This window comes from Nicotiana tabacum, chromosome 15 (assembly GCF_000715075.1).
Source record: "Nicotiana tabacum cultivar K326 chromosome 15, ASM71507v2, whole genome shotgun sequence".
Taxonomy (NCBI): domain Eukaryota; kingdom Viridiplantae; phylum Streptophyta; class Magnoliopsida; order Solanales; family Solanaceae; genus Nicotiana; species Nicotiana tabacum.
Window position 1 is genome coordinate 76,782,276 of NC_134094.1, and position 24,012 is coordinate 76,806,287.

General features: G+C 35.4%; 1 protein-coding gene and 1 long non-coding RNA gene across 7 annotated transcripts; both read left to right on the forward strand.

The window, feature by feature from the left end:
- The first annotated feature begins 1,208 nt into the window (after window positions 1-1,208).
- LOC142169458 (uncharacterized) lies at window positions 1,209-4,708 on the forward strand. The gene is made up of 2 exons (XR_012699315.1): window positions 1,209-3,447; window positions 3,880-4,708. It is a non-coding gene; the product is annotated as an uncharacterized LOC142169458 (long non-coding RNA).
- A 14,110-nt stretch (window positions 4,709-18,818) lies between these two features.
- On the forward strand, window positions 18,819-23,675 carry LOC107767281 (uncharacterized). Of its 6 annotated transcripts, none has more exons than XM_016586211.2 (9): window positions 18,819-19,069; window positions 19,254-19,345; window positions 19,566-19,847; window positions 20,158-20,218; window positions 20,832-20,956; window positions 21,365-21,427; window positions 21,551-21,675; window positions 21,964-22,103; window positions 23,403-23,675. In XM_016586211.2, the coding sequence occupies exons 1-8, from the start codon at window positions 19,024-19,026 to the stop codon at window positions 22,097-22,099; spliced, it is 930 nt and encodes a 309-aa protein (XP_016441697.2). In that variant the 5' UTR covers window positions 18,819-19,023; the 3' UTR covers window positions 22,100-22,103; window positions 23,403-23,675. The 6 variants fall into 6 exon arrangements, 4 of the variants coding, with proteins under 4 accessions (XP_016441697.2, XP_016441700.2, XP_016441699.2 ...); XR_012699316.1 differs by having other exon boundaries at window positions 18,820-19,069; window positions 21,512-21,675; XM_016586214.2 differs by having other exon boundaries at window positions 18,840-19,069; window positions 19,269-19,327.
- Window positions 23,676-24,012: the final 337 nt, after the last annotated feature.

The following is a 24,012-nucleotide window of genomic DNA, read 5'->3' on the forward strand; positions in this document are numbered from 1 at the left end:
TACTTCGAATTTTCAATTCAAACTACCTCAAAACTCCACCAAATCATCCCAAAATTGAGATTCAAGCTCCTTGAGATGTACTCAATCTATTCTAATAACACCCACTCAAAAGAAAGCAAAAATTTAACTTTTTTTGGCTACAAATAGCTAATTGACTAATATTGGTAATACTTGGATAATATTAGTAATATTTAATGAATTGGCCAATTTTTTAATAAGCTACTTATAAATAGACATAGCTGGTAGTTACCCTAAAAACAATAAAAGATGGCCCACAGATTTAACGTGAAAATCCAAAACGGGAGAAAATCGCGAGTAGCGGCGAGCCAACGACTTCAATATATGAAAAGTATAAAAGAATCCCCAAGGGCCAACAACAGCACAACGAAGATGAAGAAAATTACAGGCTCTTAATAATCTCTCTCACTAAGTTATGAATCCTATAAAAATTAGGTTAAAGAAATACCTTATATATATATATATATATATATATATATATATATATATATCCCTTATAAAATAAAACTCCCCAAAAATGCTTTTCGAGATTTTGGGACATAAGCCCAACAATCTCCACCTTGGACCAAAATCCATCAAACATCTCCATAACGCCCCGGAGGGCAATCAAGCACCAAGAATGCCAACAAAGTCCAAATAATATTGGAATTTGCTAGTAGGAAGAGGCTTAGTCAAAATATCCGTAGGATTCTTTGAAGTGTGAACTTTGTTCACCATAATATCTCCTGCAGCAATAGTATCTCTGATGAAGTGGTTCTTGACATCAATGGGCTTAGTCTTTGAATGATACACATTATTTTTGGTCAAGTGAATAGCACTTTGGCTATCACATAATACAATGGTAACACCTTGTGCAACACCAAACCCAATAACAAGATCGCGCAACCAAGTAGCCTCCTTCATACACTTTGTAAAGGCAACATACTCTGCTTCAATCGTAATGTAACAATAGACTGAAGGACAACTCTCCATGAAATATAATCACCACAAAGAGTAAATATATAACCAAAAAGAGACCTATATTAAACCGATCAAGCACTTTCTTAATATATTTCTTTTGTGACAAGAATAGCTTGCGTGCCTTTCTGTCTCTCCGAATCTCCATGCCAAGAATCTTTTTCGCTGCGCCTAAATCTTTCATTTCAAACTCACTATCGAGTTTGCACCTTCAAGTTATTAATAATTGACTTGTCCTGGGAAGTAATCAACATATCATCAACATACACAAAAGACCCCGCTGAAAATTATTTGAAATAAATATGATTATCACATTGACTCCTAGAGTAGCCTTGCCCAATCATAAAGGAGAAACTTTTTATACCACTATTTGGGACCTTGCTGGAGGCCATACAATAAATTCTTTAACCGACAAACAGAATGTTCCTTGCTAGGAACTACAAAACCCTTAGGTTGAGTCATATAGAGTTCTTCATCTAACTCTCCATGCAGAAAAGCAGTCTTAACATCGAGCTTCTCCAACTCTAAATCAAACAAAGCAACCAAAGCAAACAAGATACAACTAGAGGTATGACGGACAACAGGAGAGAATACCTCACTGAAATCAATGCCTTTCTATGACCAACACGTCTAACAACCAACCACGCCTTCTATCTTGGATCTTCAACTATGGGGATGCTGCCTTTTTTCTTGTAGAGCCATTTGCAAGGTAAGGGTTTTTTTTACCTTAGGCAGCTCACAGAGATCCCCAACACCGTTTTTATGAAAAATTTTAATTTCTTCATTCATCGGCACTAGCCACTTTCAGGAATCCTCACAAGAAATTGCTTCAGAATAACAAGAAAATTCCATACCTTCATCACTTCATGTGCAACAGAGAAAGCATATGCAATCAATTCATCCTTATTAGTGTATTTAATATGCCCTTTCATTGTTCTTCTCAGATGATCTCGGACAATAGAATAATCCTCCTAGTGTGTCTAAACAAGAGTAGTTGTACTAGAATTATCAATAACAACATCAATACTGCTAGGCTCAATAGTGAAGGAAGTAAAGACATCCTCATCATTAATTGGAACCGTAGGTTTCATTAATATCTCTACCTTCTCATTATTTATCTTCTGATCACTTGTACCATTATAAGAAGAAGCAACCGAGTCTTTTTCAGAATATAATAAAGATTCTTCATTAAAAGTCATGTCTCTACTAAGAATTAATTTTCGTGGCTTAGGAATAGGACACCACAAGCGATATCTTTTCACTCTGGACCCATAACCAATAAAATATACTTTTTAGCTCTAGACTCTAATTTTCTCTCATTAACATGTGCATAAGCAGGACATTCAAAAACTCTTAACTTAGAGTAGTTAACAGGATTACTTGACCATTCTTATTCTTAAATTTTAAAATCAAGTGAGGAATGTGGAGAATGATTTACGAAATAATAAGCTGTAGAAGCTGCCTCAGCCCAGAATTTACATCCCAACCTAGCATTTGAGAGCATACTTTTGGCTCTCTCAAGAAGAGTTATGTTCATGCATTCTGCAACACCATTTTATTGAGGTTTCCCTCAAGGTTGTGATGTCTAAAAATTCTATAATTAGCGCAGAACTCATTAAAGTTACCTTCCGAAACTTCAAACCATTATCATTCCTGGACTTCTTATTTTTCTCCTATTTTGGTTCTCAACAAGTATCTTCCAATTCTTGAAATTGGAAAAAAACTTCATTCTTGTGTCTAAGAAAAAACACCCAAACTTTGCAAGAAAAATCATCAATAATTAGTAAGCACATAACGACGTCCTCCATGAGAAGGAACACGAGAAGGTCCCCAAAGGTTAGAATGTATATAATTCATATTATTTTAAAAAATACAATGTTCACAAAACTCTAACTTATCAATGGCATACCCATAAAGAAGACCCCTCTTGCTCAGGATATGCATGCCTTCTCACTCATATGGCCTAGATGCATATGCCATATCATGGTGATATCAGAATCAGACATAAATGATAAAAATAACTAAAAATACCTTTCACAATTGTACTTAGCAAGACATATAGAGTACCACAACGGTTAGCTTTTAACAAAATAAAGGCACCTTTAGATACCGTAAGAACTCCACCTTCAGCTGAGTATCTGCACCCTAGAGACTCTAGAGTGCCCCAAAAAATAAGATTCCTTTTCAAATTTAGAACATGATAGACATTTGATAAAATCCTGATAATATCATCATGAGTCTTAATCTGAACGGTACCTATGCCAACAACATCGCATTGGGTATCATTACCCATCACAATAACACCACAATCAACAGATTCATATGTGGCAAATCAGTCCCTATAAGAACACATATGGTAGGTACAACCAGAATCAAGAATTCACTCGGTCTTACTCTTCTTCTCCGAGGTGGCCAAGAGCACATCACTGTCAGGATCATTCTCCACAATACTAGATTCAGCTAATTTTTCAGGTTGTTTCTTGTTATCCTCTTTATTCTTCACTTTATAATATTCAGAAATATCATTCCCAAATTTCTTGTAATTACGACAGGTCTTGTTGGAGTTATGTCCCCTAAACTTAGATCTGATTTTGTTTTTACTGGTACTCCCTCTATTATGACACCTCTTACAAATAAACCCTCAGCCTTGTCCTCAATGCGGATATCAAGGTCAAAATTTTCTTTTGACAATAAATTGGATCTAACATCTTCATAAGTAAGGGTTTTATAATTTCTACATAACATGATTTCTTTAAAGTGTTTGTAAGAGGAGGATAATGAGACAACCAACAAAATAGCTCTATCCTCATCATCAATTTTAACATCAAAATTTTTCAGATATATAATGTTGACCTGAGCGATTTTGATTTTGATGACTGACAAAGGAACACATGCATGAACCAGGTCCATGGACATTGTACATAGGTGACAGGCAGAATCAAAAAAAAGGCATGCACATGAAAGGGATAAGTATAAGTGGTTATTTCTGATAATCCCTGAACGAAAAGGTTGCATATTTGATAAGGAGCAGGACTCCTTACTTGGAAAGAACTCTATCCAAGATAAGGAAAGAGTTAGAAGTTGAAGATAACTAGAACTCTTCCACCAAGGAAGAGTAAAGCATTAGACTTATAGTTAATCTTTATTTGCTAACTCTATATATATCAGTTTTGTTCTCTTTTACAGGTGATGCACACATACTGAAGTTAAGCACGAATTGAGAGTAAAATAGCAAGGCATTTTGTGAGCAATTCTTGTGAGATTTAAGAGTGCGATCCTGAAGCTACAACGAACTAGATTGAAGAATCAGCTCCATAAAGAGTTATGTGTCTTTCTTTATTTCTAGTTCAAAGTGTAGTAGGCGTTTTGAGTTGTACCTTTCAACTTTCTAAGAAGCAAATTGTACTAGGTACCTGAGTTGTATCTGTCAAGCAAGAGTTAACTTGAAGTAGTTACAACAGCCTGTGGCGTGTTACTATAAGGGTTAGAGTTAATCCTTAGGTTTGCAAGAGGTTGTAAACTCTAGTTGTATTGTTCAAGTTAGAGTTAACTTGAAGCAGTCGCAACAGCCTGTGGCTGGTTGTTATAAGGGTTAGAGGTAATCTTTAGGTTTGCAAGAGTTTATAAACTTTGTTGTTGGTTCAGAGTTGTAGTGAAGTATTTGGAGAAAATCCTACTGGGTAGTAGGTCGTGGTTTTTTCACCTTTTGATCCGGATGTTTTCCACATAAAAATTCTTGTATTCTTTACGTTCTGCGTTATTTATTCCGCAACTGTAGTATAAGGAACGCATAGAAGAACCAGGTCCTTCGATAATCCAGTGCACGCAAAAATCAGGCACCACACAAATCATCCTCTGTGTGGTATTGAAGTATAACACATCAAATAATAATAGAGTTAAACTCATCAAGATGAGATGGAATAGGAGTACCCTTAGCTATACAAAGCGTGTATAACTGCTCTTTGATACGTATCTTGTTCGCGAGGCTTTTAGTCATGCATAACGATTGAAGCTTTAGCCACAATCCCGAAGCGGAAGTCCTCATGGACAACTTTACGAAGAACCTACTTGGACAAATATTGTTAGATAACAGAAAGCACCTTTTCATCTAACTCACCTCATTGTTCTTCGGTCATATTGGCGAGCTTGTTTGATTTACCAAGCAACACCTTTTTCAATCCGTTCTGGGTGAGAATGACTTTCATCTAAACTTTCCAGATGTTGAAACTGATCTTGCCATCAAACTTCTCAATATCGAACTTGGTCATATTCAAATGGTAATAACCCCAATTGAATAACAATGCACTGGTACTACTTGTTAGGGATTAAAACGTGCATCGAAAGCACCCAAGAACAAATAAATTGAGAACAAGAAAAGTAAAATATAAAAGCAATAAAAGATGGCACACAGATTTTACGTGAAAAGTCAAAATGAGAGAAAACCATGGGCGACGACGAGCCAACGGATTTACTATATGAGGGGAAGTACAAAAGAATCCTCAAGAGGCAGTAGAGGCACAATGAGGATGAAGAAAATTACAACCTCTTAATAATCTTTCTCTCACAAAGTTATGAATCCTATGAAAATTAGGTTAAAGAAATACCATATATATATATATATATATATATATATATATAAAAAAACTCCCCAAAAAAACCAACTAATGTTGGTCAAGCCCACACGAGATTTTGGGACATGAGCTCGACAGTACATTATTGTTCTTCTTCCTCTTCGACATTCAATATGAAAATTCAACCAAAACCAACTTAAATCTTTACCAAACCTCCTCAAAATTGTGATATAAACTTCAAAAGATATTCTTAATCATTTGTAACAACACCCAATTTAAACAAATAACAATTTTGCAAAATTTAATTTTCAAATTCAAAGTTTCAAAACTTTTTATCGGTTGTCAATAGAGCTTTTATGAGACTTTACAACTTTGTAATCATTTATTAATTGCAGTATTTTTTTAAAATGGGGGGAATTGCCAAGTTCGTCATCGCAGGAAAAAATGATACAACTTTGATTCGTATAAAAGATCAACTGAAATAATTTTGAAAAGAACAAATTGTGGAAATTCAAATTGATGCAGAGGGAGTAAAATCATTAATAAATATCATCTATTTGACGAGCGCAAAACACACACTAAAATATACTCGCTAGTCGAATATAGTATAATATTATATCGTATCCACAGGGATTGGAGTTAAACAGTATTTTTGTAATTTATAGCTTGGTTGCTATCCAAGATGATCAACAGTTGAGAATTATATGATTAAAAACTATAATTAATTAAGAATCTAAAGCTAATTGACGAATGACAATCGAAACAAAAGTAAGAAAAGAAGATATCAATGGGAGAAAATAGGGATTGATTGGATAGGTGCAAGATAATTATTTGGGATTTAACTCTAGTTAATTCACTTCTAATGTTCAAGCGAGTCTCTCGAATTCACTCAATTATTAGTTCAAACGTTTAGTAGAAACTCCTCTCTCGATTAAGTCTCAATCTCACAATGTGAACCAATTTAAGCTCGGTGAAGATATGCAAGAGTTCGTAGTGGATTGGTCTTTAGAAGAACCTCTTTCGATTATCCTCCTAACTAGGTCTAAACAATAATTCAACTAGCCTCTTTCGATTACTAAGAAGAATCAATGAATTCAACAAACAAGATGATGCAAAAACATCACAAGTTATGCCTCTCTCGATTACATGAACATGTGATTATAGATGCAATAATTAAATCACCCAAAAATAATTCAATACATAAAAACTAGAGTTAATATCCATAAACAAATATCAATACACCAAATCCATCAATCCCTAAAGAGAACTACTCCATAGATATGGAGTAATTCATCACAAATATAAAGAAAAGCATTAAACGATCCAAACTCTTGTCTTGATTGAGGATTGAATGATGAATTCCTTGTGCTTTGGCTTCTTCACCTTCTCTCTAGCCTCCTTAGGTCTTAGATGTGTCAAAAGTCCAGAAAATACCATTTTTTTATGTATTTATACCAAGTAGGGTCGGGCCCAAATGAAATCACCCTTTCCTAGACGAAATATGAAAACTTGCAAACTTATTGCTTTTCATGCATCACACTGTGCGTAGCAGGGTGCGTAGCATTAGTGCGTATTCTTGACATACCCCAAAAACCCAGTCTCTGAAGTTTGCTATTTTCTGACAGATTTTTACACTGATGCGTCGCACTGTACGTAGCATTAGTGCATTTTTTCAGCAGATTATTCTTCTTTGAATTTTGACGCCCAGAAGTGATCCTCGACCCCCGAACACGATTCCGACTTATTCCTTTGGGCTTTTACTCAGACTTCAAAACTCCAGTTATCTCGAATTAGTTCCATAATATCTACATAGCTCGGAATCACTCCTACAAGGCATAAAATATATAATTAGTACAAAATACTAGCAATTAACGCTCAAACTCAATTAAAGTACAGTAAATTAGAATGTAATAAGTGACTAAAATATGAGATTATAGCCTACCATTACCACCCCACACTTAAACTATTGCTCGTCCTCGAGCAGTCACACCACACTTTATATAGACACAACCTTACTAAGAAACTATCCTAACTAATACATCAAGAATATTTAAAATAGACTAAGCACAATAGTCTAACATCTTCACCTCAAGAATTGACTCAAAAGCACCATGAATTATTTACAACTCACTCACTTACTCTAATATAGAGGTCAATAACATTGTCTTTCCTTCGTGAATCAAGTGCACTCACCCAACAATAGAGAGTAGTTCCACACACAATAAAAATGAAGAATAATTAGGAACTCAAGATACAAAGAATTCACTCATCCTCAGAAACAACATGCACATGCCACAAAAGATGAACCATAAGCTTACCCGTAGTGTATTACTCAACTAATCGAGCCCATTCAGTCAAGGATCAAATAGAACTTTCATTGGTTGTAATGTAAGTTACGGGACGGGTAGGATACATTTAGATATGAGAGTGACTACACCTCCCTAAGCACTTTAATACATACAATTTCATTCAAAACCCCACACTTATATCAAACCATAACTTCACCTTTACATCAATATACATTAACTCTCAACTTATTTAAGCACAAATACATCAAGAGTTACCACTATCAAGGAATATTTTTCACAATCGTACAATTAATCTCTTTCTTTTTCTTTTTTTCCTTTTTTTTCAATTCATTTGGATCTTATTTTTTTAAAACAGTGCACCTTTTTCCTTATTTCAATAGTTTCACTCGAAAGCCAAACCAACTACCCCACACTTCAACTTTTACAAAGTTCATACCAAATTTAAGTGCTCATAAGAGGTAAATGATTCAAATAGATGGTCAATTCAAAGTTCAAACAAATGGGTAAGGCTTGTAATATGGTTGCCAAAAGAAACAGGATTACAGGCTCAACGGGATTAACTAAGATACATAGCAATTAGGTGGGTAAAAGCATATGACTGGCTCAACAACGAAATGCCTATATCACTTCCCAGACTGAACAAAACTCCTATTTTGATTTGCAAACACTCGGGGCAAGTTCTAGACATCAAATGCAATGCACATAATAAAACAAAAACCTCACACACAAATAGCACATAACTCACTCAAGATTTGGATGATCAAGACTCTCTAGTCAAAGAAGTTAAGAAAAGTTAAACTTATACAATTTAAGGTGCTTATGCAAGAGTCAAAAACTAAGCCTAAGCGTCACAACTAAAGCACTCACTATTCTCAAGGCATAATAAAGTCAAGAGACATTGCTTCCAATTCAAATCATAGCACAAGGTTTCTTACTTCTAAAAACAAAAACTAACTACACCCGGTTCAAATAAAACCCTTGGAAAAGATTTGCGGCACAAAGAAAAACTAATGGGGAATTATTACACTACCTAATAAAAGAAAAGCTTTTTGTCTTTTTCTTTTGACTTAAATCCCTCAATAAATCTTAAATCCCTCAAGAAACCTGTCGAATGAAATCCATCGTCGGGAAAAATTAAAAATTTAAAAATTTTATGGTTTTTTTAATTTTTTCTATCTCTAACTACTAAAATTAATAAAACTAAAATACATATACATGTAGCATACAAATATCCCCTTACCCCACACTTTAAGTTGTGTCATGTCCCCATGACACACAATTAAAAAGCATAAGGTAAAGCAAACTTCCCTGAATTTTCTTCTTTTCCGAGAACTTATGAACTCCACCCCTAAATCTGAGTTCATTCCTCGTTTTTGCTCTTTGAAATTCTTTATGGAGCTCATTAAACCCAATTCTTCTGAGGATAACTGCAAGACCCACTTTTTTCTTTTTTTTCTTGTCCTCATCTTGAGCGGTGAATTGCTCATTCATGATGATCCTTAACTTGTTTCTGCATTTTTTCACAGGATCAATCCATACATATTCCTGTAAATCTCCAAAAATAAAATTCACATGATCAAGATTGGAATAAGAAAACAAAGAAGAAAGGTCAAATGAATATTCCTCTGGTATGTCCAAGACTATTTGTTTCTCATTCTCTTCTACCAAATGTTGCAAATATGGAAAGGTGAATGGGGGTTTGAACTCTTCTTTCGTTATTTCACACTCAACCACAACCTTATTTTCAATCATCTCAGTTGAATCAGAGTCATCTTGAACAGTGAAAAGCTCTGTCTGTGGATGCTCATCCTCTTGGGTAAGATCATTCTCACATGGTATCTCCTCCATATATTCACCATCACAACGCAATGAGCTTTCTGAAAGTGTACTTATTATTTAACTTTCTTGCATTGTTAGGTTGTTCATGGCTTCATCATCTTGTGTAAATCTCTCTACCGGTTTATTTATGAACTATACACAAGCTCTTCCAAACTACCATTCTCCCCTTGAGATGGATTTCTCACTTCGCTTCTATTCCAGTTATAATAAGGGTATTCATCCCAACCAGAGTCAAGATTGTGCCCATATGAATCCTCATACTTGTACGAACTAGAAACAGAGTGAGACTGTTCAAAATACGAACCATAGGAGGAATATATACCTGCTTGACAGTCAACCCATAGATGATTTTCACCGCATTTAAAATACATAGCAGACCGCTGATAATATTCAGCTGCTAACTCTTCAACCATTTTCTTAGGCTGGTTACACTCCATCTTCATAGCATTTAGAGTTCAATATCTACAATATCTTCTCCAACTTATTAGGAATTACAAAACAAATCTTGAAAAGAAGTTAACTAATAAGAAAATAAAATAGAAAAGGAAAAAGAAAAAAAAACTAAAACCTAATTCTTGAATTAGCACTACAAACTATTTTAAACACTATTGATTACCAATCCCCGGAAACGACGTCAAAATTTGACGAGCACAAAACATACACTAAAATACTCGTTAGTCGAATATAGTATAATATAATATTGTATCCACAAGGATTGGAGTTAAACAGTATTTTCATAATTTATAGCTTGGTTGCTATCCAAGATTATCAACAGTTGAGAATTATGTTATTAAAAACTAAAATTAAATAAGAATCTAAAGCTAATTGACGAATGACAATCGAAAGAAGATATCAATGAGAGAAAATAGGGATTGATTGGATAGATGCAAGATAATTATTTGGATTTTAACTCTAGTTAATTCACTTCTAATATTCAAGCGAGTCTCTCGAATTCACTCAATTATTAGTTAAAACGTTTAGTAGAAACTCCTCTCTCGATTAAGTCTCAATCTCACAATGTGAACCAATTTAAGCTCGGTGAAGATATGCAAGAGTTCGTAGTGGATTGGTCTTTAGGAGAACCTCTTTCGATTATCCTCCTAACTAGGTCTAAACAATAATTCAACTAGCCTCTTTCGATTACTAAGAAGAATCAATGAATTCAACAAACAAGATGATGCAAAAACATCACAAGTTATGCCTCTCTCGATTACATGAACATGTGATTATAAATGCAATAATTAAATCACTCAAAATAATTCAATACATAAAAACTAGAGTTAATATCCATAAACAAATATCAATACACCAAATCCATCTATCCCTAAAGAGAACTACTCCATAGATATGGAGTAATTCATCACAAATATAAAGAAAAGCATTAAATGATCAAAACTTTTGTCTTGAGTGAGGATTGAATGATGAATTCCTTATGCTTTGGCTTCTCCACCTTCTCTCTAGCCTCCTTAGGTCTTAGATGTGTCAAAAGTCTAGAAAATACCGTTTTTCCATGTATTTATACCAAGTAGGGTCGGGCCCAAACAAAATCACCCTTTCCTAGCTGAAATAGGAAAACATGCAAACTTATTGCTTTTCATGCATCACACTGTGCGTAGCATTAGTGCGTTTTCCTGACAGACCCCAAAAACCCAGTCTCTGAAGTTTGTTATTTTCTGACAGATGTTTACACTGATGCGTTGCACTGTGCATAGCAGGGTGCGTAGCATTAGTGCATTTTTTCAGCAGATTATTCTTCCTTAAATTTTGACGCCAAGAAGTGATACTCGACCCCCAAACACGATTCCGGCTTATTCCTTTGTAATTTTACTCAAACTTCAAAGCTCCAATTAGCTCGAATTAGTTCCATAACATCTACATAGCTCGGAATCACTCCTACAAAGTATAAAACACACAATTAGTGCAAAATACTAGCAATTAACGCTCAAACTCAATTAAAGTGCAGTAAATTGAAATGTAATAAATGACTAAAACATGAGATTATAACCTACCATCACTATTGCAAGTCTTTTCTTTCGTTTCTACTTGAGAAGATAGCACAAGGAAGGAAGCTTTGTCAGAGCATAAAAGAACGAACTTTCAAGGAGAGAGGCGTAAGAAAAAATAGATGGAAAGAAATTGGGAAAAATTGAAGCATAATACGTTATTTTGTCTACAATTAGTAATTACGTATATGATATGTAATCAAGAAGAAACCACTATAAAAGTGTTAAATATATTTAATATTAAGCATATATATGTAAAAGTTATTGTCAAGCGCTGGATTGTGTTGGATAATTTGTTTTAGGGCTGAGCGCTTTGTACAAATGTCTAAGTTTATTAAAAATAGATACAGTCGAACCTCTCTATAACAATATCATTGGAGATTTTATTTCCGGAATAATTATTCCAATATCATCGATCAAGCGATTGTAAACATCGAAATTTTAAAGGATCAAGCTAAATCCTAAATTTAAGATACTACAAGACTCTTGAAATCCTAGGAGTCTATCAGGGTTTCTTGGAGGTTACTCTACCCTAAGCCTTAACGCACACCTATATAAAGGGATACATATTCCCTTGAAGAGGCATCTCGAAAATCCCATAAACTCTTGGAATATTCACAAAGAGATCAAAATATGGCCGGATACTTCTTGACAATCAAATAGTTCAAGAAGCTGGAGATCAAATACATCCTAGGAGGTCTGCATCATCCTACATTCGAGAAATACACTGCTTCAACCCTCGAATCACGGAGATAATCAGGAGAGAAAAATCAAGGGAGAAACAGAATTGTACTCACAGTTGATTAGTAAAAATATTTTTCTCTTATTTTGTGATTGCAGTTTATTTTTTCATAATGACGAAAATTTGTTGCAAACAAATTGGCACTCCTGGTCGGACCAGTTCTACCCTTCATCTCTTCCTCTTGTAAATCGAAAACTCCAAGTTTCAAAATCATTTGTTACGATGGTCGAGTACTTCAAGTCTCGTCTTCAAGTTTCGGCAAGCCTACACCTCGACAAACCTTGAAATAGGGGGCATTTGTAGACATCAAAATTTCAACGGATCAAAGATAAATCCTAAATTCAAGATACTACAAGACTCTTAAAATCTTAGGAGTCTATCAGGGTTTCTTGAAGGTTACTCTACTCTAAACCCTAACGCACACCTATATAAAGGGATACATATTCCCTTGAAGAGGCATCTCGAAAATCTCACAAACTCTTGGGATATTCACAAAGAGATCAAAATATGGCCGAATACTTCTTGACAATCAAATAGTTCAAGAAGTTGGAGATCAAATACATCCCAGGAGGTCTGTATCATCCTACATTCGAGAAATATGCTGCTTCAGTCCTCAAATCACAGAGATAATCAGGAGAGAAGAATCAAGGGAGAAACATAATTGTACTCATAGTTGATTAGTAAAAAAGAATTTCTCTTATTTTGTGATTGTAGTTTATTTTTCATATGACGAAAATTTGTTGCAAACAACACCTATAACGATATTTGACATTTAAATATGTCATGACCCAAAACCCTAACTTGTCGTGATGGCACCTATCTCAATACTAGGTAAGCCGACAATATCAATAACCCACGATTTCCTTTAAATTTAAAAACATAACATTTAATACAATACCAAAAATCTAGCAATTTTCGATAGGACACTCCCAAAACCTGGTGTCACTGAGTACATGAGCATCTAATATGAGTACAAGTCGGGAAAATACGGTCTATAATGGTCTGAGACCAGATGCAATGAACAAGGAGATAGAGAAGGAGAGACAAGGTCTACGGAACACGACAGCTACCTCAAAATCTCCTGAAAATCAACTGCGTGAAATGATCAACACCCGCTATGTTCAGGAACACCTGGATCTGCATAAGAAGTGCAGGGTATAGTATGAGTACAACTAACTCAGCAAGTAATAATAATAACTAAGGAACTAAAGATAATGACGAGCTACACAGTCATAGTTCACTTTCAGTAGTTCCTACAAAGAATAGACATGCTTTTAAATCCGGCAGTTTAAGTCAAATCAATTTTATACAGTTCAATTTCAAGTAATCCGTATATAAATTCTTTCAGAGATTTTACAACAATAACAGATAGCAACCAAGTGCAACAACAAATACAAAGAAAGTACAGCCTCTCAGGCAACAGTCACTCGGCTCATCACAACAGCTCAACCACTCGGCTCTCAGCCCTCAACACTCACACTCAATGGGTATCCGCGCTCACTGGGGGTGTGTACAGACTCCGGAGGGGCTCCTACAGCCCAAGCTCCATAATCTGCACGTGCTATAATATCTTGCACGGACAACTCACGTGCCATAATATCCTTACCTCACTGACAGGCCCTCGGCCTTACTCAGTCCTCAACCTCTCAAGTCTCTCGGGCTCTCAGAAATCACAAAGATCATCCCAAACAAAGATAACATAGTATATCAACAAATATCCAGAAAGACTGAGGTATAATACGCAAGAAAAATCATGATTGAGTACAAGATAACAATTAGCAAATAATTCAACAAGTACGCGACCTCTACGAGTCTCAACAATACTATAACATAGCCTAAGCATGATTTCTAACATGATTTATAGTCAAATTTCTTCAACACATAGAGATCATATAGCTAACAATAAATTATTCAACTTTACAGTTTCCCGGGACGGACCAGGTCACAATCCCCTCGGTGCACGCCCACACGCCCGTCGCCTAGCATGTGCACCACCTCCAAAATAATCACATGATACCAAAATCCGGGGTTTCATACCCTTAAGACCAGCTTTATAATTGTTACTTACCTCAACCCGTATAATTATTTATTCTGCTATGCCCTTGCTACGAGAATTGGTCTCCGAAAGCCTCGTATCTAGCCACAATTAATTCGATTCAGTCAATACAAATTATTATAATTAATTCCATAAGAAAATACTAATTTTTCCAATAAAATCCGAAATTAACTCAAAAATCGCCCGTAGGGCTCACGTCTCGTAACCCGACAAAAGTTACAGAATATGAATGCTCATCCAGCCACGAGTCCAACCATATAAATTTTACCAAAATTGGACATCAACTCGACCCTCAAATCTTCAATTAAAGTCTATGAAAATTTCTACCATTTTCAACCCAATCCTTACCCATTTGAACTTAACAATCCTTCCACAACCTTATTGATATGTATACATAATACTCTTATACCCAAGAATCATACTATTAATCACCCATCTTTACTCCAAACCCGAAATTGAAGAATTGAGGAAAGAAATTCTTACCCCTTTGAAGCCCTAGCAAGATCCTTGTAAAATCTTCAAACCTTGAACAAGAATTGATGGATAAAAATCCTTTTTTATAATGACTAAGTCTTCACTTTATCTCTCTAAAATGCTCTCACCTCTCTCTAAAATATCAGATTTTGGCTCAAAAATGAGCTTCAAGGGCTATAAATCGAAGTTGGGTCGAGTCAAAAATTAGAAAGAATGGAAGCTCCGACGCAGTTATGCGGTTGCATATGCAATCGCATAACAGGTATGCGGTCCGCATACCAGTCGCATAATTTGGCCTCCAAAGCTGGGCGTTACTGACCCGGTCTGCGGTCGCATAGTGCACCGCAGATTTTTCTTAAATCTTGCCCCTCACCTGATCCACTTTGCGATTATTATGCGGTCCGCAGAGTGATTCTGCGACCGTATAGTGGTCGCAGAAATGACCCTTTTCCGACAAGGTTTTTCTTTACACATAGGTGCATTGTTCAACCCAAAAAGTCTGAGCAAGCTCGCCGCGAGAAATTTCTACAACCTTTGTACTAATTGATTTGCCTCGACACCAGAAAACCTTAATTTTCTTAGCAAAAATTCTCCGGGTCACTACACATACGTCAACATTTGGTCACCCTTTTCAACTAAATTTTGAAACCTTGGAACTAGGTATTCCAAAAATCTCACCGGACCCGAACCAATTACCCCCGGCAAGTCACATAACAAAGGTAAAGCATAAATTGAGAAGTAAATGGGGGAATGGGGATGTAATACTCAAAATGACCGGTCGGGTCGTTACAAAATAATAGTTGGCTGTTATAGGCAAAAAAGAGGAATAAAATCTATTTTTTATTTTTTTTTATGTTATAAAAATAACAAAATTATTTAAATTTTAAATCTTAGAGTTATGCATACTTCACTAACTAAACATTAAAGAAAGTTAATACAATTTCAATAAATGTATAAATGAATGTGTAAAGTTTTAAGCTCCAAGGCACATATTTTAAATATACTTAAAAATTAAATTCTTTCGAGATTGATGGAGGAAATTTATAAGTGTAGCTTATTTAAGGAAGATTATAAGGAATCGAATCTTTGTCTCTTTGCTTGCTTTAAAGAATGGAGTTCGTACTCCTTATTCACATTGTTTTCTTTGTGAAAATTATTTATTAAATAAAAATAGAAGACAATGATATTTTTAGATTGCAATATGTATTCGTATGTAATATTTTGTCATAATTATAGTATATTAAAGTATCAATTAAATATTTGGTCAAGATCTTTACATTTATTATTGGTAATCACAAATACTCCATCCGTCTCAAATTATTTGTTGTGATTTTTAGGGCTGTTCAAAATCGAACCGAAACCCTTAATCGAACAGAACCGATAGCTTATTGGCTTATTGGTATCGAATTATCGGGGTAATGGATTGTGAAAGGATTGAGATTTATAATTAACGGCTTAACGGTTTGGGGCGGATTACTCAATTTTCTTATCGGGTAAACCGTTAACCCGTTAAGAATTTTTATATTTATACTTTTACTCCTATATATATAAAGTACTATTGAAACCCTTATGTATTTACACTTTGTTTGACCAAAACAGGCTTGATGTCGATTTCTATCTGCCATAGGTACTTAAGAATGCATTACATATTAGATGGAAAAGCTGCCAAGACTTGTATCAGTTGGACTTCTTCCCTCGCAGAACAAACGGAAGAGGAATTCAAAGGAAAGGTTATCACTGAGGGGGTTGAAGTATGATGATCCTTTCTCGGACAATTCTTTGACATACAACTTAGCAAGTGTGGACAGTTGGTGGCCATTATATGTTCTAATACCTTTTGTTAGATGAACAAGAGGATGATTGATAAGTTTTATGGAATTGATCAGTGATCATATTATAGTGCAATGAACTAGAAGTACTTGACTGGATTGTCTGGTTTTATGTCCTTTTTTAAAATCTGCTTTTTTAGAAGAACGAATGTCCTTTTTTGTCTTGTGAAGAACGAATGTTTGATTGATCACTAAACTTGATTAATACGTGTATGAGTAGTCCTGAAGATTCTTCAATTCAAAAATACTGTTTGATTCGATCTTAGATGGTATTAAAAATTTGGTATTGATTTGAAATGTTTTGGTATTGATTGAATGATTGTTCAAAAAATTACTATTTGGTTTAACCGATAAGCCGCCCGATAATTGTTAATCCGATACCAATCAGTCCGTTGTCTTATTGGATGGCTAGCGGATTACTACATTTATAATCTGATAACCGTTAAGCCGAACCGTTAAGCGTAATTATCCCCCCTAGTAGTTTCTAAAAATAGTTGTCTCAAATTATTTGTCATGTTAGAAGTTCAAGACAAAATTAATTATTTTTTTCTCATTTTACCCTTAGTACTTTTGGTCAGTTATCCAGGAGGACAGGGAGATCGACGAGAACGTCATACACCATATAGGGGTGGGATGGATGAAATGGAGGTTAACATTTAGAATACTGTGTGATATGAAAGTTCTATCGATACTCAAAGGTAAGTTTTATAGAGCGGCGGTTACACCGACCATGTTGTATGGGGTAGAGTGCTGGCCGGTTAAGAACTCACATATATAGAAGATAAAAGTAACAGAAATGAGGATGTTGAGGTGGATGTACGGGCACAATAGGATGGATAAGATTAGGAATGAAGATATTCGGGACAAGGTGGGCGTGACTCCTATAGATGATAAGATGCGAGAAGCGAGGCTTAGATGGTTCGGGCATGTGCGGAGGAGAGGCCCTAATGCCCCGGTAAGAAGGTGTGAACGGTTGGCTTTGGCGGATACGAGAAGAGGTTGAGGGAGGATTAAGAAGTATTGGGGATAGGTGATCATGCAGGACATGACGTGACTTCAGATTTTCGAGGACATGGCCCTTGATAGGAATATGTGGAGATCGAACATTAGGGTTGTAGGTTATGAGGTAGTTGAGCATTTTTCTACTTTGTACCGGGTGTGAGGCTAGTCTGATAGGGTTTGTCTTAGACTGCTAGTGGTTAATGTTGTGTTCACACTATTCTTACATTTTTTATAGCATCGAGCCTTATTTACTGGTTATTGTTATTGCGTTTTATCTATTTTATGGTTCTTATGATGCTGTTATTATTTCTATAGTTTTTGTTGATGATACTTATATATTGTCTTTTTTTGTCCTTTTCGTTTTCTTGAGCCGAAGGTCTATCAGAAACAGCTTCTCTACTCCATCAGGGTATGAGTAAGGTCTGCGTACACACTACCCTCCCATACCCCTCACTTGTGGGATTTTACTAGGTTGTTGTTGTTGTTGTTGTTGTTGTTATTGTTGCTGTCATTTTACCCTTAGTAATAATTGTTCTTGAAGATGGAGATAACACATAAATAGAATCAATATTCAATGAATATAGATTATATCTTAAGACATAAATAAAAGTAAAATAGTCAAAAATTCTTTCTAATTAATATTTTTAAGGGTTGTGTAAAAATGAAATATGACAGATAATTTGAGACGGATGGAGTATTCTAATTTTTAAAGATGGTGAATTATTATATTACCAAAAAAAGAAGATAGAAATTTTACAAAAAGCTTACTATTTTAAGGTTGATTGTTGGTGTTATAGGTAAACTGTTGTTATAGAGAAATAAAATATAACATAAAAAATTAATTCGAAAAAATTTAGCCATTATAGATAGGTGTTGTTATATGCAAATGCTATTATGGAGACGTATATGTTATAAGGTGACGGTTTCGGCTACCGAAGAATTTGGACCACACAATTTGGACCAATTTTTGTTTAGCCCCTTTCTTCAGCGGCTGAAAAAAATAAAAATATAAAAATCTTATTGGGAAAAAAGAGTTTGCGAATTACAGTATTTTCTATAAAAATGTTGGTCTACATTTAACCATTCTCCTTTCTTCCTCTTTCATCTTCTACTGATAAAATGTAGAGTAACAGTGAGATTGTACCTAGACCAGAAAAAAAAAAAACTTAAAGCGAGGAAGATTCTTGTTAGAATTCGATAATTCAGCTTTCAAGCAATCATCAATGGGTTCACTTACTATAAGCTACTGTTGGACTATTGCCACTGCATGTAAGTTTTCCTTTGTCCATTTCTTGGAATAGGGTGAAATCTTCCTTAAGCCTCCATGTCCAATAGTAAGAAACAAGAATCTTGGAAAAACCAAAGATGCTAAGCAATTTCTTTATGCTTTTAATTTATGTAAGTTGACAATCTTTTATCTGTTTTTAATTGTGCTTTACTCTTATAAATACAGCTGAAATTCTATCAGGTAGGAAGTTTGGTGATTCGAACAGTTCACAAAGGCCCGTGCCCCCTGTATTATGCTGTGTGAGTCTACCCATTAAGGTGATTTTACTGTTATGGTGGTAACATTCAGTTTACCTTTATGTGACAAATATAATTTTATGCCTTTACTTTGAATATTGGAAAATTTTCAGTTACTTTAATATGACAAAAAGTAGTTTTGTGATTCTTTTTACTATATGTTCAGTAACCATACGTGAAATAATCCCTTGAACTCATGTATATCTTGGACTACTGACTATGCTTACTCCTCATAATACAGAGGTTTAAAACCAATGTAAGGGCATTTGCAAGTCAGAGGTCTGTTAAGAAATCAAGAAAAAAAGGGAAAACAGAGAAAACTGATACTGCAGTACCCGAGAAGTATCTGTTAAGTGATGATGTTAATCCAGATTATGTTGAAGATAACAAGAAGAACACATCCTTTCTTGACACTTCAGAGGCTGGGACTTCTGTGCCGATGATCCCATCTAGAGGTTCTGTGCTTCAGGCATGCATAATCACTTCTGGATTTATTGGTCTTCTAGGTGTCGTAATTCGAGAGGTACACTTTTTCTCTCAGCTCAAGGATGTTACTTACTGTATGTGTTCATATTTTGAAAACAATATGTTACTGCTTTTTGTATGCACAAGCAGAGTGCTATGCTTACACTTCATGTGATAAGAAATTGAATTGTTAGTACTAGCAAAGTTGTGTTTGATTATATCATCTAAGTTTCATTCGTATTGTGAAGTCTACTAAGCATTATGCTTAGATTGATAATTTAATCTACTATATGGTATTAGTGACACTTAGATTTTTGAAATCCATGAAAGGAAAGTAACCCCCTTATTCTGAATTGGTTGATTTGCAGGTTTCTCATGTTGCATCAGGAGGTGGGTTGCCAATTGTTGACTGTTCTGTCGAAATACCACGTAAGTCTGAGAAGCTTTCTTCTCTATTCAGTAGTTTGTGAGATTTCCGACACCTTATTGGAAGTACTTGCTATATTGATAAACCTCTCAAGAATTTGGTAAAGAAGAAATTGCTCTGAAAATAATATCAATGGCACTAATTTGTCTGTGAATTTTGTGTCCGTAGCTAAGGTGTTGAAATAACCCTATGCAGCGCAATAGTTTTCCCCCAAGCTCATTGACCTTGTGTTATTCTCCAGCTACCAACTAGCTTCATGAGAATTTTCTCTCTTTTATAATGATCTTTGGCGTGTGATGTTTCACCTTATATTTTCTCTTGTTTGTATTTACTAAGGATGCCTTTTTAAGCTTCAACGACAGCAAAGTAATGTGCTTTGTATTAGTTTTTCCTTGAGTACATTTGGGAACTTGGGATCTATAACTTTCCCCCCTGATTAACACGCCAATCGTTTTAATTTATCACGAGTATACTGTAAGTTGAGAGGAAGTTTACACCATGGCTCTGTCATAGTAACTTCTCTCTTTGTAATGCTGAAGTGTCGCAATGTCTTAACTGATAGGTTTCATCAGTTACAGTTTATATAATTTTCAATGATGATAGCTCTCTCTACAGTGACTTTCCAGATGTGGCATGTTGAGTTGATTACTGGATTGGTAATACTGGTATCCTCTTGTCGGTACTTACTGCTGAAGATTTGGCCGGATTTTGCCGAGTCTAGTGAAGCAGCAAATAGCCAGGTACATATTCTCGCACAAATTAATTCGAGCTTTTGTCTTATTGTCTACTCTCTTTTAAAATACAATGTGTAAACGGGCAGCCCGGTGCACTAAGCTCTCACTATGCGCGGGGTCCGGGGAAGGGTCGGACCACAAGGGTCTATTGTCCGCAGCCTTACCCTGCATTTCTGCAAGAGGCTGTTTCCACTGCTTGAACCCGTGACCTCCTGGTCACATGGCAGCAACTTTACCAGTTACGCCAACGCTCCCCTTCTGAAAATACAATGTGTGATATTAATTTTTTGTGGGGGGGCTACATGCAAATCCAACGGTTTCTGATCAACTTTATTTAATCTTGACTTCCTGATGTGCTATATTCTGTTAAACATAGCTTTCTTGCTATTCTGAAGAAAATAAATTCCATTTCAGGTCTTAAGCTCACTTGAACCATTGGATTACATAGTGGTATCACTTCTTCCAGGCATTAGTGAGGTATGCATAGAAAGTCTTTCGTTATACTTCTCATTACGTTACTTCTTTAAACTGCTAAATGAGTTCTTCATCTTGAAATTTCAGAACTGATTACAAGCTTGTATGGGTATCTCAATGACACAGGAGCTTCTTTTCCGTGGTGCACTGCTACCACTTTTTGGCATCAGTTGGCAGAGTGTCGTGGCAGTTGCTTCCATATTTGGGATATTACACTTGGGCAGTGGTCGAAAGTACTCCTTTGCTGTCTGGTATTTTTTTAAAACTTATGCTCCAACTGTGGTATTTTCCGTAGATAATCATATCTAAGCAAATTTCTAGATACAAGTCAATAGCTTCTTTTTCCTTTTTCTATCATGAGGTGTCCTTGTGCTTGTGACATGATATTTCACAATATAACTTGGTGTCTTTTTCTTGCCCATTTACTAGAGTCTTATAAGAAACACGTAAGGATCAAGACCAAATTTATATCCATTGCTTGAATTATGATGCTGAAGAAGGGTGGTGAGACTTAAATTTTGCAACTATTCTAATTTCAGGGCCACATTTGTTGGAATTGCGTATGGTTATGCTACAATTTTATCATCAACTGTTCTTGTGCCAATGGCTGCTCATGCCATAAATAACCTAGTAGGAGGCATCATATGGCGCTACACATCAAATTCATCAAAATAGATTGGTAATTTCTTTTGCACTACAGTACCACGATATCTTTTGAGTTTTTGAAGATCATCTCTCTCTCTCTCTCTTGTTTGCACTTCTGCTTCATCTTTAAGTAATATCTAAAAAAGGATTATGAAGGGTATCTGCAGTATTTAAATAAACCCTTGAAAGCTCAACTCAGAATTGGTATGAAAATTAACATTGCATTGATTAAACGGCCATATATGGTTCTGATCAATGATTTTCTTGGCTAAAATTCCAATCTTTTTCCCTTTTTCCTGAATTTACCTTTTTTCCCACTGTGTTTTTGGATATTAGCAATTGTCTAAAGTGGAAATGCTATTAGTATATGTTTAATTGATCTTATTACCTTGTTAATATGATTAAAGAATTGCTTAATTGCTGGTATGAATTCCATCCAAGAAAAGAAAGATGATGTATAATTAAGGAAATTTTATTTGGACATACTTGCCCGGTTTGCTGCATTTACTAACTTGCCTTGGGTTCTTTCTTCTGCTAAGCACCAGCATTTTATTATATATAGAACTGTCTGGTCATATTAAACGGAACATCTCCAATGCTGTAAGCTGCAAGTTCCTGGTTATGCTTCTTTAGATTTGTGAAACCATGATAAAGTTTCTCACAATCACCTCGGTTCTTGTTCTGTTAGCCTCCATAACTTGTGTGGAGGTTGGAGCTGGAGCAAATGGCCAACAACTGCTTGTTGTCAGCCGTATGCAGCATGGACAAGCACCAGATGTTATTGTTCACCGTACTACTCTAACTGTCTACATTTCTTCCATTCTCTTTTAACTTTGCAGCCAGCAGATTTACTATTAGCCTTCAAATAACAAGTGTTTTTATCTGCCTTTTCTCATGACAAATATAACTATACAAAGGAACTCATGTTGTGCTGGTTTTGTGATTGTGTTATGTAGAATTTAAAATACACTGACAGTGTAAAAGATCAGACACAGCCTCTCTACCCCACATGGTAGGGGTAAGGTCTGCATACACACTACCCTCCCCAGATCCCACTTGTGAGATTGTATTGGGTTGTTGTTGTTGTTGTTGTTGTAGTACTACTACTGACAGTGTAAAAGAAATTCGAGGTAACTGCCCATAAAAGTGGATTTAGTAACCTCGAAAACAAGGTGCGTTGCCTGTTAAAAAGTTAAAATACACTACTAGTGCACAATTTCTTTGCAGATAAGTTAAATCCATGTTATATATATGTAATATGTTAAAAGCTTTGTATACATTGTCATTGTTGCTTCTAAATTTGACGTTTTATGAATGAATCTGTATTTTGCAGCTTGCACGAGCAAATGCAAGAAAGCCTCCTGTGACTGCAACATACGGGGGATTCCTCCCATCTGCACCAAGTGCTGACTGATGGTTTCACAGGTTAAAAGGAGTCATTTGAGAATTCTTCTGATAAACCCCTTTTTACTCTGTATCATGGGATATGTTTAAATATCTGTCAAAGATCTTTGCTTCTTTTGTAGTAATATATGTGTGATTTCTGAGGTATTGTTGGTGAAGAACATTACAGATTATTTTTGAGAACAAAAAATATTCTGCAGTATTATGAGCTCCAATCTGGCAAACTGCAGTATTATGAGCTCCAATCTGGCACTAACTTTTTCAATTATTCGACTATTTTCCGTTAGCAATAAGAAAATTCAGACGGATGCACATTTTGTTGCACATTCCTTCACATACTGTAAGCCTGTAACTAGTAGAAGGCACCCCACAGTGTGCTTGTTTGTTAGCTTTTTGACCATTCTTCCAGTTGGCATGGAAATGAAATGGAGCACTAATTTTAGTTATTAAATTGGGTAAACAAAAAAAAGAGGACGAGAACTTCTGCATTTTGGCGGGGAACCAATTAGTGAGGCTTGTTTTTAGTCAAGAACCGTGAA